Source organism: Musca domestica, unplaced genomic scaffold, assembly GCF_030504385.1.
Source record: "Musca domestica strain aabys unplaced genomic scaffold, Musca_domestica.polishedcontigs.V.1.1 31, whole genome shotgun sequence".
Lineage (NCBI taxonomy): Eukaryota > Metazoa > Arthropoda > Insecta > Diptera > Muscidae > Musca > Musca domestica.
Window position 1 is genome coordinate 3,942,589 of NW_026712309.1, and position 20,950 is coordinate 3,963,538.

The 20,950-nt window shown below is 36.8% G+C and overlaps 1 protein-coding gene and 1 pseudogene across 2 annotated transcripts in view; both read left to right on the forward strand.

Annotated features, from left to right (window-relative positions):
- The window catches only part of LOC131803631 (protein sine oculis-like), a 6,175-nt pseudogene extending 6,091 nt beyond the window's left edge, over positions 1 to 84 (forward strand).
- Positions 1 to 20,950, forward strand: part of LOC101889286 (protein sine oculis) — a 133,599-nt gene that overhangs the window by 68,758 nt on the left and 43,891 nt on the right. For both annotated transcript variants that reach the window (XM_059124982.1, XM_005176920.4), the window contains exons 2-5: positions 12,662 to 13,135; positions 17,899 to 18,109; positions 18,218 to 18,345; positions 18,896 to 19,000. In XM_059124982.1, coding sequence (XP_058980965.1) covers positions 12,779 to 13,135; positions 17,899 to 18,109; positions 18,218 to 18,345; positions 18,896 to 19,000 — 801 coding nt within the window. In that variant the 5' untranslated portion in view covers positions 12,662 to 12,778. The remainder of the gene's footprint in view (positions 1 to 12,661; positions 13,136 to 17,898; positions 18,110 to 18,217; positions 18,346 to 18,895; positions 19,001 to 20,950) is intronic.

The window sequence follows — 20,950 nt, forward strand, 5'->3', positions numbered from 1 at the left end:
AATTTGCATGCATGCAGTGAATTTTGAAAATTTTTAAATTGTTTATTTAAAAAATTGTTTTCACAGTGGGTGGAACTGTGGTGATTGTTTGAATAGATAGAGAGATTAGATTGGCATTGTAATTGTTGTTGTTGTTGCTGTTGTTCAAACCCAGCTGATTACAAGTTGTGTGTCGTGGTGTTTTATGGCCAATAATAATTAAAATGTTTATTCTTCATAATGTGATTTTCTTGAACTAGAGGTATTTGAATATTTGTTTTCTATTATTGAGACATTCAAAATTAATAATAAATAAATAAATTTATAAAACAAATACAACAATTTTGTTTTTTAAAGAAATATGTCTTCTTATCCAAATCAGATTCTTTGACATGAAATAAAATCCAGCAAGGAAAGATCAAAGGTATGTCTATATGACACCCTACACCACTATGCGTATTCAGTAGAGCTCCCGTAACAAAAAGTTTAGATAAACCTTATTTGAATGTGCACCATGGCTTTAGAGCAGTTATATTTTTGTTTCAGAGGGAACTAGTACATGGGAGGCATATCGAATTCTGAATCTATTTTCACCAAGTTTGACAGAGACATTTTTACCGTTTTATCACTTCAAGAAGGATTATATAAAAAATATATATCGGAGACGAGTTGTGAAAATGTAAAAAATCTATCCAATTCGGTCTGATATTACGTTCAAGGTGAGATGAAAAAACTGCAACCAACTTCAGACTGGTTCGAAAAGTAAAGAAGCGACTTGATCGAAACCCGCGTCGCAGTTGCCGAAAAATGGATCGTGATCTGAACATAGCGCAATATTCCATTCGACAAATATTGAAAATGAGCCATTGAAATTCCAAAAAGCGCAAGAACTTACACCGCAACAGAAAGAAATAGTCTCAAAGAGGTAAAGAGTTGCTTCGCTTGGCTGAAAGTGGTGAACTGACGAATTTGGTTTTCTCCGATGAGAAAACATTAGTTGTCCAGCAGTTTGTATACAACAAAATGTTTGTGTTACAAAGAGGTCAGCTGAAATGTGCACCTTCGGTTGGCCCACCAGAACTCAAGCGTAAGCGCCGGGCAAGGTGATGGTGTGGACCGCCTACCCAATCTGAACCGATCTCGATAAAAAGGTAGTTCTGAGATGTATTTTATATATTTCTTCCAATACCGTTGTTGCGGAGTGCGAGCTCTTTGAGACATCTGGTATCAAATATCATTGTTTGGGAGTGCATCTCGATGTGAGGGACTTAAACACATAATCGAAACACATATATGGGGATCTATAGCTTGATGAAAATATGGTTTTTCTTTCTAGACTGAATTCCGTCTGAAGTTCCGAAAATTAGTCATTTAGGCTGATATTAGCCATTTGGTGCACAATATACCTAAAATTGGATAAAGATCTTGACAAAATTTTGAGCACTTATTTCTGAGCTCTGTCTCATATCTAGTACCAAAGAAATCGGAGTGAAACATATATAACAACCGATTTTACCAAATTTGTTGTACTTGCTTGTAGACTGAATTCAGGTCATTTGGTCTGATATTGGCCATTTGGAGCACAATTAATCCAAAGCGGTTGAAGATATATATGGGAGCCATATTTCAATTTGCCCGATTATCTCCAATTAAATAGGGTTCGTCCTTGGGTCAAGTAAATTATTTGTGCAAAATATCTCAATCGGGCAAAAGATACCGGAAGGAGTGGTCATGTCTTTCACCAGAACCTGTGTTGGTGGAAATATGAAGATGTGCGAATTTTGAAGACTCTTATTTCACATTATATGCTGACCCATTGTGGGGTAGGCACTGATTGAGTGGTTCGATATTGTCCATTTTCGCTCCTAACCTAGAACTGAAAAAAATTGGGATTTGCAAAGTTTGCACAAAATCAAATAATCCTTTCTATTTCTATGAGGTATATTATTTTCTTTGGAAATTTCGACCTTTTGTGGGGGAAGTACCAGAAGCAGTGGACCGATATTGCTCCATCTCCGAACTAGATCTAAGTTTGATAATAATATAACGTTGTACCAAGTTTGGATCAAATCGGATACCTCCTTTGAGAGTTATTGTCCTAACCAGATGGTCGGATGGACACCCCTTAATCGACACTAAATGTTTTGGAATCGAATTTTGTGCAAAGAGACATTGGGTCTTAAATCGTTGTTTCGATGAGACATGTTTTGCCCCTATCAAATTATATTACCTCTGTAGCCATTTGGCTGAGGGTATAAAAATAACGTTCGATGAAAATCCCAAAATTATTTTAAAAAAATCTGGGTTTGGCCTATAATTTATAAAAATAATTTGATGGATTGATATTAGTCCCTAGAAATAATACAAAAAAATACAGATTTGATTATAGTTTAAAATAAATAAAAATACGCGTTAAATCGTAACCCCTAAAATGATTGATTTTTAAGATCTTTGCAAAATATTTTGAAACAATATTTCAAAAAAAAAAAAAAAAAAAAAACAAGTAAGCAAAGGCTACAGTCGAGCGGGGGCCGACCGTTGAATACCCTACAACACTATAATAAATGATACAGTTTATATAGGCGAGATACTCGAAAGAATTCTACAAGATATTGTGACAGATAATAAAAGAAAACCATCAGGTTTCGTTCTCTAATTTTCGAATAATAGCAACTTAAACAAATTTGCTCATTTCCAATTTATTGGTAAATGGTCTTCCTAGATCTGGAACCAATATTTCCCAAAGACCTATAATATCTTAGAAGTGGCAAAAGATTAACATTAATTATTGGTTTTTGACTGAAACGCATCTATATGAGATACAGACATTTGACTATATTCTTCAGAAAATTAGCGCTAACGAATAGTCAGAAGTGCGGATGGACATTTTCGTATTTTGTCTACAAAAGTTGGCAAACTCCTTTACACATTGAATATTTTTGGATGGCCATCCAAAACTGCTTGGCTTTTGCAATGTCCGGTAACCACCATTCAAATGTGCGTGAGGATCGGGCGATAATTACGACCTGCTGACAATTTTGCAGTTTTTTGGTCCATTTCAGCCCCTAAATATATGGCGATCATCTCCAAAAAGAGTAGGCTTCTATTCTGACCCTCATCTTATCCCCATGCAAAATTTCGTAAGGATCGGGCCATAAATGCGATCTGTATATGATATTCTGATATCCTAACTACTTAGTTTTTTTAGCTGTAGAAATATTACCAAATGTTTAACTCAAAATGAAAATATGCCAAAATATGACAAAATTGAAAAAATATGAGAAAATTTTACAAAATCAATATTTTCATCTTCAGAGAGATATTTTATGCGATTTTTTTAGACGTTTTTCTTTCCTGCCAAGAGGCCATTCTGAATTAATGAGAACTGTTGAAATCAGTTCAGCCGTTCTCGACATATAAGAGATCTTTCAAGCATATCTTCTTTGATATACATATATATCGCACATATTTTGCTATATATCCGATTTGTTGGATCTTAACATCAATGTAAAGGTCAGAAGTACCCTTGTCATGGCTTTGTGATTTCGCCGGGATTTAAAATATTCGCGGTTTAATGAAAAATTTTGAATTTTTTCAACACAAAAGATATGGTCTATTTTACCCGCTAAATATTATCCGATGACCATCATCAGGCTTCTTCCCCGCCCTAAACTCTAGCTACATGCGAAATTCCGCGTCGATTGGTCTATAATTGCGACCTGTATAGCTACTGCAAAATCCTATATTTTTTCAGTATTTGGTCCATTTCAACCCCTAGACATTTGGCGATCATCTCCAAAAGAAACAGGCTTCTATTCTGGTCCTAACCCACCTTCGTGCAAAATTTCGTTAGGATCGGGCCATAATTGCGACCTGTAGCGTGATTACAAATTAATATGGACAGACGGACGGACGGACGGACATACATAGCTAGATCGACTCAGCTCGGCGAGCTAGGAAGATCCATATATACTTTCCTATATGGGAAACCAATATTTCGAGGTGTTACATAAATTCTGGCCCAATCAAACTTATAATACCCCCAACACATAGTGTTGTAGGGTATAAAAAAAAAGTTTGATGAGAGTGTTTGAAAAATAGTTTTAAAAATTCTCGTTTGAAAATCAAACTTGTAAACTTCAGGATTTTTAAAGATTTGCACTTTCAACCATATTCTTTGAAGGTCTACTGATACTCCAACGATTATTGGTTTGATAGTCTCTGCAAAAAGTTGTCCACAAATTTCTCTGCGGAGATTCAGCGGTTTTCACCTCTGATAAAAACCATTTCCATATCTACCTTTCTCACAGTTTTATTTCGATATTAGGTTCTCTCTTCTTAGTGGATCTCTAAATCATGGTTTGTTTAGTTTTCAAAAAGAATTTTGAGAAATTTCAAATATTCAGAAAGGAATCTAATTAAATAACCGCCTACACGTCGGTAAATTAGATTGCAGTCTTGTTGGCAGACTAGTTTTGTTTTTCACAAAATTTGAAATATGAGTATTAGAGGGGGTAGAAAATATATTTTAAAATTAAATTTTCAAAAATATATATTTTATACAAATAACCACCAAAGGGAAGGTCAAATGTGGGACGGGGCCGGCTATATGATACCCTACACTACTATGCGTATTTAGTAGAGCTCACGTAACAAAAAAAAGTTCATTTTGGATGAGTGAGATATAAAACTGCTTAAAGTCAAATGCCATGATTTTGAAAATTTTTTTTTTAATTAATTCGAATTGGTCACCTTTGGCACGAATTATGGCCTTAAAATGTTCAATGAAATCGTCACAAGCTGCCTGAATGTTGCTCTGCGGTATTTTGGCCCATTTCCGGCAAAGCGCCGGACACTTTGGTATTTTTTAGTGCCAACCTTGCTTTCTAAAATACTCCAGACACAATAGTCCAACGGCTTGGTATCCGGAGATTTTGGTGGACATTGCACGCTGGAAATGAAGCGAAGAAACTCATTCTGTAACCATTCTTGGGTGGCGCATGCTGAGTGATGTCACGTTCAATTAATACGAGCGGAAAGCGACCATCGGCTGTTATGACAGCTCAAAACCATCACTATGACCGGCGCTTGAGTTCTGGTGGCCAACTGAAGGTGCACATTTTCAGGTGACCTCTTTGGCAAGTAAACACGATCATTCTGTTTGTTTACAAAAGCTGTTGTACAACGATTTTTTTTCTCATCAGAGAAAACCAAATTTGACGGTTCACCGAAGCAACTCTTTAGCTTTTTTGAGTTTATTTTCTTTCTGTTGCGGTGTAAATTCTGGCACTTTTTGGAGTTTCAATGGCTTTACCCCGAGCTCATTTTTTAATATTTCCCGAATGGAATATGCAATATGTTCAGCTCACGAGACGTTTTTCGGCCACTACGACGCGGGTGTCAATCAAGTCGCTTCTTTACTTTGCGAACCATTTTTGCAGATGTTGCTGTTTTCTTCCGTCAACTTCTTTGACGTCGAGTGGCTTAGAAATGACAGCAGTTTGAGTTGGTTGCGGTTTTTTCATCTCACCCTGTATATGGGAGCTATAGCTTTATCTGAACCGATGTTCACCAACTTCACTTTTAGGTTGAATTCCGTCGAAAGTGCCATAATTCAGTCCATTTGGGCTGATCGGTTTAAGATATATATGGGAGCTATATTTAAATTTAAAGCCATTCTCACCAATTTCAATAAGGTATGTACTGGGGCCAAACATATATTGTTTGGAAAATTCCATATCAATTGGATAATAAATGGGTGGAGGGACAGATGGACTGACATGCATAAATCGACGCAGAAAGTGATTCTATGAAGATGCTCAAAAGTTACTATGGGTCTATCTCGCTCCCTTTTCCACGCTACAAACAATTACCACTATGTGGTGTGGGGTATAAAAATCGATGGTAGATCACATATAAATTTGATTTTTTAGGGAAGGTCCCATACAATAAGAAATGTTTGTGAATTACTTTAAAATATAAAAGGAATTAAAATGTTTAATCTATCGCCTTCACTTTCGTATCGTCGCACAGAAACAGGTACAATATCTCCTCATTAAAATCAGTTTTTCTATGATATTTTCAAATTACCCACCTTAATATCCAAAGATCATGTGGCATGGCAAAAACGAGTACTTGTTTTTTTTTTTTTTTAATGCAAATGTTTTCAGACAATCTCATATATATATCATTGCTTCCTCTTCGTCGATCATCTTGTGATCTAGTTTGTTGTAATACCAAATAAAACAATAAATTTACTAAATAATTAGCCTATTTTCCGACAGAAGGTGTTTGATTTCATGAAGTCAAAAAAATTTGGTCTTGAATCATGCCAAAGACTCACCCACAATTATGGAATGCTCCACAAGTAAGGAAATTTGATTCTCTTTTCTCTTTCGACTTTTGTTCTCTTCAATTTTGTATTTTTTCCGATAAATTTCATTCTCTTTTTTTTTCCTAATTTGTGGAGGTTTTTTTCTGATTATATTTTCAAAAAAAAGGCAACAACAAAAAAATCATACCAAATTACTAAGAATTCTAAAATTACACCCCATCTCAAAATACAACGGCAGCGTGCGGCGGCGTCGGTGTTGTGTTGAAAAATAAGACGACAACAACGACGATGAAGAAGAAGGCACAGAACACACAGCCTAAAAAGAACCAAAAAAAAAATGAAAAAATAAAAACTCTAGAAAAAATTTCGTATCTAAAGAGGCGATGAAATATTCGATACTGCGCTACGGACGGACGGACATCTAGACTAGTCAGACCGTCATTTGTATATCTCCTCTACACATGTAGTTTCAATGACTACATTTTGTTGGATGTTAGATTTGGGTGGCTGGCTGGCGGTTGTAGTTTTGGTGGGCATGGGGTCTGAAGATCGGGTTGTATGGTTTGTTGGTTAAATGCAAAAAAAAAAAAAAAAACAACACAGCCAGCCAGCCAGCAATGTGATCCGAAGGAGATCAAATTTACTTGTTTCATGTGTGTTTGCTGTGCGTAGTGTATGCAAAAGAGACGTACACTAGGGAGGGTGAAAAATTAATTTATTTTATTTTTAATATCGGAGAATTATAAAATTAGGAGAATCTACGAAATAAAACGAACGAACTTTCAAACGCTTAGATGAACTTTTCCAAAAACACTCACCTTAAATTTTGAAATATTTGCCATGCAAGTTATGAAAGAAAACAATGAAGCAATTTAAAGAGAAAAGGAAGATTTACAAGTGTGAACTTTATTTCTTTACGTTGGCCTGAGGACTGAGGCCTGAAAATTATTTTGCCAGGAACAAAAACAAAATTGTCGAATATCATTTGGTCCTTTTGTTTTCGCCACATGTATTACACTTAAATTATCAAAGAATTTCTGTTAGATGAAGCGGTCGGGATTTAATTTGCGTGGGTCTCATTTTTTTTCGTTCCATCCTAATATGCCTGAAAACTTATACCTCTTCGATATCAATTTTTTTCTTGTTCTCGTTTTTTTTGCTTGTTGCCAAATAAATTTCGTAAAAACTACATAATGAGTATAGCTCGTGCTAAGAAAAATTTGGAGCCATTAACTCATACATACGCACATACATGTACACAGAAGAGCACAAATACAAACCACAAACAAAAGTGATGAAAACAATTTTTGGCAAATTTCAAGATTTTTAATTATTAGAATATTACTTCAAAATAATTAAGAAAAACACATTTCACGAACATTTTCAGAACATGTAATGATAATCCCTGAAACGAACTTTTTAAAAATCCACGTTTAATAGCGGAATCAAATTTTTCAATAATTACAGGGAAAATCCAGCGGAATATGAAAGTAGAGCTAAAAACATAAGACACTTGTATCGGCGTTTTTAAAATTTACTTCGCAAAGTAACTCAAATATAGGGAGCAAGTCCCTCCCTCTTCCTCATTTTTATACCCCACCATACTATGGAGGGTATATTAATTTTGTCGTTCCGCTTGTAACTCCTCGAAATACTCATGTCAGACCCAACAAAGTATATATCTTCTTGATCAGCGTAAAATTCTAAGACGATTTAGCCATGTCCGTCTGTCTGTGTGTGTGTCTGTCTGTCTGTCCTTCTGTCTGTCTGTCTGTTGTAATCACGCTATCTTTCGAACAAATTGAGATAGAAGGCTAAAATTTTGCACACATGTTTGTTTTTCTAGTAGGCAGGTTAAGTTCGTAAATGGGCCATGTAGGTCCAAGTTATATATAATGGTACCCCCCGATATTCGGTATTTTGATGATTTTAGCGACATTATTTACCGGAATCGTTTCAAAGTTGGCATTTGAAGTTCGTAATAGATGCTGCAGCATAAAACAGAAAATGGGTCATGTAGGTCCATGTCTTCGTATAGCCCCCATATACCGTACCCCCCCCCCCCGATATTCGGTATTTTGATGATTTTAGCGACATTATTTACCGGGATTGTTTCAAATTTCGCTGTGAAGTTCGTAATGGATACTTCAGCCCATGCCAGAAAATTGTCTGTGCAGGTCCACGTCTTCGTATAGCCCCCATATAACGGTACCCCCTATATTCTGTGTTTTGATGATTTTAGCTACATTATAAACAGATTTTTCTTCAAGTTTTGCATTTAAATACTGTAATAACTTATGACAAAAGTTGCCTATGCAGGTCCACGTCGTCGTATAGGCATTCTGTATTTTTAAGACTTTAACAGAATTTTTAACTGATTTTATTTATTTATTTATTTATTTTTTTTTTTTGGAAATTGTCAAATTTGTACCAAATGGTGGAGGGTATTAAAAGTTCGGCCCGGCCGAACTTACAGCTTTTTTACTTGTTTTTCTTTTTTTTTTTTTTTGAAATTTTTGGATTAGGATTCCTTGGAATTCTTTGATTTTAGGTATACAGGGTGAAATAAAAAACTGCAACAAAGTCAAACGACATAATTTTTACATTTTTTTTCAAATTTTATTAAATGAAAGTAAAAATGTCGGAAATAGCATCTAATTTTAGAACTGGTCACCTTTGGCACCATTTATGGCCTTTAAACGACCAATGAAACCGTCACACGCTGCCCGAAGCACTTGCTTGAGGTGATCAACACTTTGGTATTTTTTAGTGCCAACCTTGCTTTCCAAAATACTCCAGACACAATAGTCCAACGGATTGGTATCCGGAGATTTTGGTAACCATTGTGCGCTGGAAATGAGGCGAGAAACCTCATTTTGTAACTATTTTTGGGTGGCGCTTGCTGAGTCTTGTTGGTATGTCCAAGGTCTCCGGAAGAATATTTTCGCGATAATATTCGGCATTTATTCTGATGCCACGGTCGATTAATACGAGCGGAGAGCGACCATTGGCTGTTATGGCGGCCCACACCATCACCATAGCCGGCGCTTGAGTTCTGGTGGCCAACCGAAGGTGCACATTTCCAGCTGACCTCTATGGCAACACGACAAGATCAAACAAGATCAGTTTGTTTGATTACAAACTGCTGGACAAGGAATGTTTTCTCATCGGAGAAAACCAAATTCGGCACTTCACCAAGAGATTTATTCACATTAAAGTGCTGAAGTGCTCTAACGATAGCCACTTGTGGGTTTCCAGCCAAATATAAAGAAATCACACTATCACGCTTGAGGATCTTCACGAATAACTGTTTTTCTGGAAAATCACCATCTCTCCAAAATGCTTTTGTACACTTGTAAACAATATAATAAGATGTCACTGGCATAATTTTAAGAGCTGTCGGACGAGTGGTTTAGAAATGACAGCAGTCTGAAGTTGGTTGCAGTTTTTTCACCTCAAAGATTTTGAAAACAAATTATATTTCAATCCAAGATACCAGCAAAGACCTCAATATAAAATTTCGGGATTTCAGCTATGTCCCTTCACCCAATATCAAATTTTGTGCTTTTGGTACCAAAGCATCTTCACATCTCAATTCCAGATACCAACAGAGACCACAATATAATATTTTAGGATTTCAGCTTTATTCATTCACTCAACACCAAGATCAGTACTTCTTGTAAAATTGTAGTACACATTCCCGAAACCACCTCTATATGTCCAGGCTAGACATAAACAACGACCCTAATACCAAATTTCAGATTTCAAGCACTATCTGTTTACCCAATACCATATTGTACGAAAAATAGTACTATTTAGTACTTTTTGTGCACTTGTAGTATACATTTCCAAAATCACCTCTTTATAACAAACCTACCACTAGCAGAGACCCCTATACAGCATTTCACAATTTTAGCTTCTTCCGTTCGCCCTAAACCAAACTCATCCAATTTTAGTACCTTTAGTACAGTTCGCACACTTAGTACACATTTCCAAAATCACCTTCATATATCGAACATACTTTTCAATCAAGGTTTCAAGTTTTTATCTCTATCCGTTCGCATAATACCAAATGGTATCATTTTAGAAGTTCAGTACCATAGATTATTTCGTAACCTTAAAGTTCGAATTTTCAAAAATCCTTTTATGCATCTATCCTGCACTCCATCAGTGATTCTCATTCCAAATTTAGGCTCATTCCGTGTGTCAACTACAAAGTATTAATTTTTTAGTACATTTTAGTACTCACCACTCTTTTTTAGGTGATAATCATTTTTGGAAGAATATTGAAATGAGCCTGAGATATAGTGGACCGAGGTATTTCACTTCATCTAATACTGAACAAAAAAAGTATCGGAATGTTTAAATTTTAAAGAAAATCGAACATTTATTTATAATTTTATGCGATTAATTGTTTTTGTTGGGGAGGTACCAGAAATTATGGGCTTTGGTAAAATTTGAAGAGAATCGGATGCCCATTTCGCTTTTTAAGAGCGGTATCATATTCAAAATGTTTACCTAATTTGTGGGCGAGGTACCACAAGGAGGAACCGATTTATCCATCCATCCACCATCCATAACCATCTTCCCTAGCAGGTCTTGTGTTAGTGGAAATATTAGAACTTAAGAAGAGTATCGGATGCTTATTTCGCATTTTATGAGAGGGACGTTGTGGAGCGGCCCATCTTCACACCTGATCTTGCATTTGTATAAATATTTGGATATGTGAAGTTTAGAATGAATCGGATGCTCATTTCCCATCTTATGAGCTTCATGGTTGTTCAAAATTTTGACGCGTTGTGGGTAAGGTACCTGAAGGAGTGGTACGTCCTAGCCGTCCTTCATATTAGCTCTTGTGTTGATAGACATATTGAAATTTGCGAAGTTTGAAGACAATCGGACTCTTCATTAGCATTTTATAAAAATTAACATTTATATGGGAGAGGTACTTAATGGAGCGTGCCAATATTGTCCATTTTTGCACCTGACGAATATTAGGACTAGTAAAATTTGCACAAAATCGAATGATCCTTTCTTGTTCTATGAGGAAAGTTATTTTCTATGACCTTTTCTTTGACCTTTTGTGGGAAGATATCAGTAGAGGTGGACGGATATTTCCCATCTCTGAACCCTATCTAAGTTAAATAATGATATTCCGCAGAACTAAGTTTAGATCTAGTCGAATACTCCCCTCGAGAGTTATCGGGCTCACCAGCCAGACAGGCAGAGGGACTGACGAGCACCTCTAGGTCGACTCCAAATGTCCTGAAAAGGTTTTGTCCAAAGAGACCTAGGGTCTAAAAGCGTTATTTCGACGAGACACGTTATAGGCCGTACCTGAAGGTATGAAAATGTATTTTCTTCAGTTCTCATTTTCTTCTTCTCGGTTTCCACTGTAATTCGTTTTGTACATCTGATCCACATATAAACAAAAACGCTGCTGCTGCTTTTCTCGTTTTTCACTCTCTCAGTAGGGAGATGAAATTTCATTGTGTATACATTTTCAAAACAAATCGGAAAAACAAGATGAAAAACGATGATCGAGGGAAATTGAGAATCTATAACTGAAATATCTGTTTAGAATTTCGTAAGCATTGGCGGAATGATCGGTTGGTCGGCCGGGTGGTCAGTCGGGTGTTTGGTTTGCTGCAAAAATTCTGAAATTGAAACAGAAGAAGGGGAGGGGAAGAAGAACAATTTCCAAGTGTAAGAAGAAAAACGTGTGACGTTGAAAACCCGTGTGGAAAACATAAACATGGAATTGGAGAACATAGAGTTGTATCACTGAGTGGTTAAAAAGAAGTGGCAGCGGCAGCAGAATATCGCATGCGGTGATTTAAGATATTTTAAGATTTCTTTTCACAATCAGTAATCGATGGCGATGTGGTGTGGCGGGGTGTAGTGTGGCATGGCATTCAGAGAACGAGAGAAAAACAACAAAAAAAACAAACAAAAACATAAAATGCGTAACCAGAAGCTGGCTGGCTGGCTAGCTATCCATACGATCCGATTATATTTCAAAATACAAAACGGACAAATGCCATGAAAACAAAAACAACAGCAGCAACGGCAGCGGCAGTTCAACAACAAGGATGGGGGGCAAATTTCTCATTTCAAAATACCTACCCACGCAAAGTCTAAAAACAAATTATTTCAATAGTATTAAACAGTAGCAGCCGCAGCAGCAGCAGGAGCAACAACAACAACAAGGCATTGTGGAAATAATATATGGCCCACATATTTATTTCAAAATTTTGTGATTTTAAAATCAATAAAAATATTATTCCACCCAAAATAATTTATACTTTCTAAAAATAACAGTTTTCTATTTTCTCTTTTTCGTTACAGTTTTGCAAAAATAAAATTGGAAATCAAAACAAAAACCAACCGATTATGTTTTGAAATTGTGTAGAACGGAGTTTTTTCTGAAAATCTCAACAAGTTACAATACTTTTCAACATCAACATGCTACAACATCCCGCCACTGATTTCTACGACTTGGCTGCAGCGAATGCTGCGGTCTTGAGTTCACGTCAAACTCCTCCCTACAGTCCCACGGGTCTAACGGTGGCGGGTTTGAATAACAACAACACCAGTACCAGCAACAATAATTTGGATATGCTATCCCACAATGGTAGCCTAACGAATAGCACGACTGGTAGTGGAGGTGTTGGCGGTGGTGGTGGCGGCGGCAGTACAGCCCATTTGCTGGCTAGCCAAAATAGTAGTACAAATGGTGGCGCCACCAACGGCGGCGCTAACGGTCGTGAATCTCTGCCCAGTTTCGGTTTCACCCAGGAACAAGTGGCATGTGTTTGTGAGGTAAGTGGAGAAGTGATAAAAACTTATTCTGAAAAAATTGCGGTTTCAAATAACATCCTGTGTGTCTTGGAGCCTTTAAAGGAAAACGAAGGAAGGAAAGGAAGGATTTTAAGAATTTTGGGCTTCAGATCCCATATCTATTTTCATAGAGAGCACAGGGTTTTCAAAAATGTATTTTATGCTTATTCTTGTAATGCTAAGTATTGGAGGTAAAAAATTAGGTAATAATATTGTGAAGAGTGTCGATAGTGAGCTCATGTTTTTGCCGTACCTAACATCAGGCCTTGGAAAAACTCGAACGAGTTTCACTCTTTACTTGAATTTGAGCAGGGACACTGCTGAGAGTAGAACAAGTAAAAACTCAGCTAAGTTCGGTCGGGAGGATCTTTTAATACCCTCCATTGGAAGGAACTTGAAAATTTTCAAAAATTCCGAAAAATGTAATTTAAATGATAATAGCTCCCGTATAGGCTATACGAATACGTGGACCTGCAATTTTTTGTCATGGGCTTTAGTACCCATTAAGATTTTCAAATACGGAATTTAAAATAATTTCATCGAATAATGTCGCTAAAATCGTCAAAATACAGAATAAAAGGGAGGTGCCGTTAATTCGTTCGAAAGAAAGCGTGATTACAACAGACAGACAGACGTCCTAGAATTTCACGCTGATCCAGAATATATATACTTTTTAGAGTCTATCATAAATATTTCGAGGAGTTACAAACGGAATGACAAAGCTAAGATACCTTCCACAGATAAAAATATCGAGCATACTCTATTTTCCTAAGTCGCTCGAAAAAGAGCGAGCATTCGGTTAGCAAAATTGAGCAAATTCTACTCTTGGTGAGCACTCTTTTATTGTATTGTCGCAAATCTGTACCAAGAAGTAAAAAAAATTTCCGGATCCTTGCATCTTTTGTTTTTCCTTTGCCAGCGAACCAAATGTCGGACGTCCGATACGTCTGCTCAATATCTGAAGTTTTGTCAAATGAGTCTGACCGACGTTTGTCCGAAATCTGCAAATTTGTCTGAGGTATTTATTTTCTCTTGTTGTAGTGTTATTTCCCTTATGTTTGTGTGGTAACATTTGTGGTAAACAAGGAAACAAGGGAGTGTCTCTCTCTCTCTTTCTCTCCCTCCCTCTCTCTTTGAGAGTAGCTAAGCTTTCGAGATTTATTGCTGTTGGTTTTTATCTTTATATTATGACACTTATTATAAATATGTACATCAGGGGCTGCATTCTTGTCACGTCAACCTCTCCATATAACTTTCGGTCAGAAGTCGGACCGAATACGCATACGAAATCGGAAGTTTTAGCCGACTTTCAGACAGTAAAAGTACAGTACCTCCACTACGGTTCCCAGTAACCTCCAAGCATTGTCGTATTGAACTCCCACTCTTCGAACACTCCCACTCGCGAGTATGTTTAACTCCCAAGCGAAAAGCGAGCAAATGTATTCTCTGCTCAGGATCGATGTTAGTCATGGTCAAAATCATATCATAACTGTATAGACATGAACTTTAACATAGCCCCCCAGAAAAAAATTGGATCTTTAATCCAAAGTCGACAATTCTGCTTTTTTATATAAGTATTGAGCCAAAAATGTGGGTCGATTTTTCGTATATTCATCATATAACAGTATCTCCCGATATTCGCGATGTGTTCTGTTTTTCAATGGAATTCTCTGGACCTCGATATAAAATACCTCAGATATTTTGTATTTTGACGATTTGTATTCCTTCAGCCATATGGGTATTTGATACGGCAAAACGTGCCTCATCGAAATAACCATTCTAAACCCTAAGTCTCTTTGGATCAGATCCTTTTCAGAACATTTGGAGTTGATTTAGAGATGTCCGCCTATTTGGTCAGTGTGCACGATAACTCTCGAAGGTAGTATCCGATTTGGTCCCAACTTGATACATGGTAATATTAATGTTAAACATATATCGAGCTTGGAGATGGGCAACATCGGTCCACTCCTTCTGCCACCTCTCCAACCAAATGTCAAAATTTTCAAGGAAAGGAAAGGATCATTTGATTTTGTGTAAAATTTGCAATTGCAATAGTAAATATCGCTCCACTCCTACTGGTACCTCCCCCAACAAGGCGTCAAAATTTTGAATAATTATGTCTCTCATAAATTATAAAATAAACATACGAATTTCATATATTTTAATATTTTTATTAACACGAGATCTGATGTAAAGATGGAAAATATTGGTTCATACCTTCTATTACCTCCCCACAAAGGGTTAACATGTTGAATAACCGTAAACCTCATAGAATGCGAAATAAATATCCAATTTCTTTCCAATAAAATCGGTTGTGAAGGTTTTCTAGGTTTTTTAGTTTTTGTACCATTCCTTCTATCACCTCCCCCCAAAAAGAGGTCAATATTTTGAATAACAACACGCTCCTAAAATTCGAATTGAGCATCCGATTCTCTTAAAATTTCGCATATACCAATATTTCTAAGAAAATAAGATTTGTTGTGAAGATTGTAGATATTGGACCACTCCTTCTGGTACCTCCCCACAAAGGGTCAATTTTTTTAATAAAATAATTTTTTTTTGGAATTTTCATAAAAAACAAAAAAGTCTCCGATTTTCTTCAAATTACACAAATAGGCCCACCTCCCCCATAACTAGTCACAATTTTCAACAATTATATTTCTAAAAACTTGCAAACAAATCAGTAGTTCTTGGAGCGTCTAAAAAGAGAGATGAAATTTTCCAAAAAATATTCGTTTGGCCAAAGGACGGACTCTATTGAAATTGGTGAGAATCGGCTCAAATTTAGATATAGCTCCCCTTTATATCTTCAACCGATTTCGGGTTAATTGTGCATCCAATGGCCAATATCAGACCAATTGTCCTGAATTTTGGCTAATCCGACCGCATAAAGTCTAGAAGTTCATCAGAATTTTTGGAAATCGGTTTAGATATAGCTATAGCCCCTATATATATGTTTCATCCTATTTGGTCTTTAAGTCCCTCACATTCCACAACAATGATATTTGGTACCAGATATCTTATAGATCTGGGGAATACCTTTTGCCGAATTTAATAGAGATCGGCTAAGATTTGGATATCCTTAATGGGATTTTAGGTTTATTGTGCAAATAATGACTAATATCAGCCCAACTGGAGTGAATTTTGGGACGTACTTTTCCATTTGGTGGATCTCGGCTCCGATATATATTTTTATACCCTCCACCATACTATGGAGGGATATTAACTTTGTAACTCCTCGAAATACTCATGTCAGACCCAACAAAGTATATATATTCTTGATCAGCGTAAAATTCTAAGACGATTCAGCCATGTCCGTCTGTCTGTCTGTCTGTCTGTCTGTCTGTTGTAATCACGATATCTTTCGAACGAATTGAGATAGAAGGCAAGTTAAGTTCGTAAATGGGCCATGTAGGTCCACGTTTTCATATAGCCCCCATATATATGTACCTCCCGATATTCGGTATTTTGATGATTTTAGCGACATTATTCACCGGAATTGTTTCAACTTTGGTATTTGAAGTTCGAAATGGATACTACAGCCTATGACAGAATATTATCTGTGCAGGTCCACGTTTTCGTATAGCCCCCATACAACGGTACCTCCCGATATTTGGTATTTTGATGATTTTAGCGACATTATTCACCGGAATTGTCTCAAATTTGGCATTTGAGATTCGTAATGGATGCTACAGTCTGTGACAGAAAATTGTCTATGCGTATAGGCCCCATATATCAGTCCCTCCCTATATTCGGTAGGTACAATACCACCGACATTTTTTGAGATGTCTTATTTGACGTTCGTAATGGATGCTATAGCCTGTGACAGAAAATTGTCTATGCTGGTCCAGGTCTTCGCACAGCTCCGATGATTTTAGCTACATTATTCACCGTTTATTTTAAGTTTCGAATTTGAATATGGTAATGGCTTATGATAAGCAAGGCCTATGTAGGTAAACGTCGTATAGATAACGCCTATATTCGGTATTTTCCAAATATAACGCCTATATTCGGTATTTTTAAAATTTTAACAGAATTTTTTGAGGACTTTATTTTTTGAAAATTTCCAAATTTGTTCCAAATGGTGAAGGGTATTCAAAGTTCTGCCCGGGCGAACTTACTGCATTTTAACTTATTTTAATAATAATAATAACTTGTATCAATCACTGATCTTGACTTAATGAAGGATCATATATTAGGATCATTACTTCACCATTCTCAATTCCAGAAAACTTTTCTGATTGAAGTATGTGATTATTGCGTTTATACTTTTCTGCCAAACTGTGTATACCCTTCATCATGAAGTAATCTGAATTATAATTTACAAATTTTCGTAGATGATCTGTATGACACCTAAAGAACGAAGAGCAATAAATTGCCTTAATCCCTTTTACTGTAGTTTTTTTTATTTATTTTTTATTCAAGCCCTAAAATGAAAATTTGTTAAAATTTATTGTTGTTTTTATAAATAAAATCATACACCTACACACATAGTTAATTAAATAAAAATTAGCCACTTAAATTACATTTTTACAAAAAGAAACAAAACAAAAATACCCTCATTGCTCATCCATTGCTCTCGGCGATAGATAGCTGATGAAGGAAAAGAAGGCGATACCATTTGGTTCTACAATGTATGAAAAGCATTTAATGCAGGGCCATTAATGTTATTTTTGTTGACATTATTTATTCTGAGATAACAAAAACACTCACCTCTCTCTCTCACACTTTGCTTCTCTTTACAGGTGTTACAGCAAGCTGGTAATATTGAAAGACTGGGCCGTTTTCTATGGTCATTGCCACAATGTGATAAACTGCAATTAAATGAATCTGTGCTAAAAGCCAAGGCCGTTGTTGCATTCCATCGCGGTCAATACAAAGAATTGTACCGATTGTTAGAGCATCACCAGTTCTCACCTCATAATCATTCGAAATTACAGAATTTGTGGCTAAAAGGTGGGTGGTGGCGGAGGAATTCTGAATTCTGATATTTTGTAATGTTTTCAAAATCGTGAAATGTATGTAATTGTTTTACTTTTATCTCTTTTTCGTTCCGTTCTGTAGCTCATTATGTGGAAGCCGAAAAACTGCGTGGAAGACCATTAGGTGCTGTGGGTAAATATCGTGTTCGCCGTAAATTTCCACTGCCTCGCACAATCTGGGATGGCGAAGAAACAAGTTACTGTTTTAAGGTAAGTTGAAGTTATAGTGTGTGTGTGTGTGCGTGTGTTTTGGGGTTCCTGGAATCCTTGCTTCACTCAAATTCATTCATGCCTAACATAAGTTTTTTTTTGTGGCGCTGCTGTTGGTGGTGGGGATTTAACTTGTTCCTTGAACTGAAATCATAGTAATGTCCTGCCGCATAACACATGATTTGTGCTGCCTCTGTCTGCACATGTAACAGTTTGTTTCCCTTTTGTTGCGCTGCGCAAGGGGACGATTATGGCCTCAGGAATATGAAATATGTCTGGGAAAATTTTTCTACAATTCCTGGTTGCCAGGCTCCTGGCTCATCCTGCACCACAAAAAGGGGTTGCAATTTTTGCCAATTTCACAGTTCATCTTTTTTTCTGATTTCAAAAAGGCTTCATTTGATTAAAACAAAACGCCAGATTGCAATTTTGTGTGGGAAACAATTTCAATATTTTCGTTGAGTGTTTTTTTATTTAATGCCTTTAAAAAGTAGCATTGCGGACTAATTGGAATTATTTTTGTTGTTATCTCTTCTCCATCTCTGTTTAGGAAAAATCTCGTTCAGTGCTGCGAGATTGGTATACGCACAATCCATATCCATCGCCGCGAGAGAAACGTGAACTAGCCGAGGCCACAGGACTGACAACAACACAGGTAAGTTTTAGAGCCATATTTTAAGTTACTTAGATCCAAAAAAAATCGGTAAAAAATTCAAACAAATACGACCGATTTGTGGATAGCCATAGACCCTCGAAATTAATGAACTAAGGAGCATCATAAATATGTGCACTGCTCCGAAATTGGGACCTACATTGAAATTTGCTGCGAAAAAGTGTTATACGCCCAAAGAAACCAGGTTGGAACCAAAACGATTGGAAAATATCGCCAAGCCCCTCAAAATAATTAACATCAGGAGTGTCAAATGGCGCACCTTTTTGTTCATTTTATACCCTCTATCATACATACATGGGGGTATATTAAAATTTTCATCATTATAAGTTGATTTAGCACTGCCCGTCCGTCCGTCTGTTGTAATAACATATTAAGGTAGGAAGCTAAAATTTTGCACAGATCGAACTTTTGCCTACAGACAGGTCAATTTCGAAGATGGACTATATCGGTCTACGATATCTTATAGCCGTCATATAAAAGTACCCCCCGATATTCGGTATTTTGATGATTTAAGCCAGATTTTTCAATGGCATCGTCTGAAATTCTACACAAAGAGTTCCTTATAAGCCCCTTTACCCCCTGTAAGAGAATTGCCTATATAGAGAAAGGACATTGTATATCCCCAATATACAGGGTGAGATCATAAAACTGCAACCAACTTCAGACTGCTGTCATTTATAAGCCACTCGCCCGACAGCTGTCAAAATTATCAGAGTGACAGTTCATTATATTGTTTACAAGCGCACAAAAGTATTTGGGTGAGAATTTTCCAGAAAAAAAGTTATTCGTGATGGAATTGAAGCGCGATAGTGTGATTTCTTTTTATTTGGCTGGAAAACCACAAGTGGATATCGTTAGAACACTCCAGCCATCCTTTGTCTCGTACTATCGCCCGTTACCGTGATACTGGTAGCGTAGCCCGACGTCAAGGAAGTGGACGGAAGAAAACAGAAACATCCGCAGAAATGGTTCGAAAATTAAAGAAGCGACTTGATCGAAACCCGCGTCGCAGTGGCCGAAAAATGGCTCGTGAGCTGAACATATGGCAATACTCCATACGTCAAATATTGAAAAATGAGCTTGGGGTAAAGCCATTGAAGTTCCAAAAGTGCAAGAACTTACACGGCAACAGAAAGAAAATAGACTTTAAATAGCTAAAGAGTTGATTCGCTTGGCCGAAAGTGGTGAAGTGCAGAATTTGATGAGAAAACATTCGTTGTCCAGCAGTTTGTAAAAGAACAAAATGATCATGTTTACTTGCCCAAGAGATCAGCTGTGCACCTTCGGTTGGCCACGAGAACTCAATCGCCGGCCATGGTGATGGTGTGGGCGCCATAACAGCCGATGTTCGCTCTCCGCTCGTATTAATCGACCGTGGCATCGGAATAAATGCCGAATATTATCGCGAATATATTTCGGAGAGCGTATTACAGCCTTGGGCATGCAAACATTTTGGCCGCAGACCTTGGACATCGCACTCAGCACGCGCCACCCAAGAATTGTTACAAAATGAGGTTCCTCGCTTCATTTCCAGCGCACAATAGCAGATTTTTATGACAAATAATTTAGTAAAATATTTTAACTTGCTACGATCCCGTTTAAAGGGAGTATTTAACCATATTTTGAAAAACGGACAAAAAAGACTTTGCTGACTCGCTTGAGCGTTAACATTTGCGACAAAAAAATGTTTCTTGTTTTTATCTGCAATATTGCCAAATACACTATATACCTAAAAGCAACGGACTCGAAGGAATCTTAATCTGCATATGTCAACAAATTAGGAGATGGGTGGACTTGCCCCCTCTTTCTCTATCTACGCCAATACACGTGTCTTCTTCTTTAGCTCTACTTTCATAATCTACTGGATTATCCCTATAATTATTGGAAAAATTGAAATTTGTTGTGCAGTGTAATATTTATACATAATCTGTT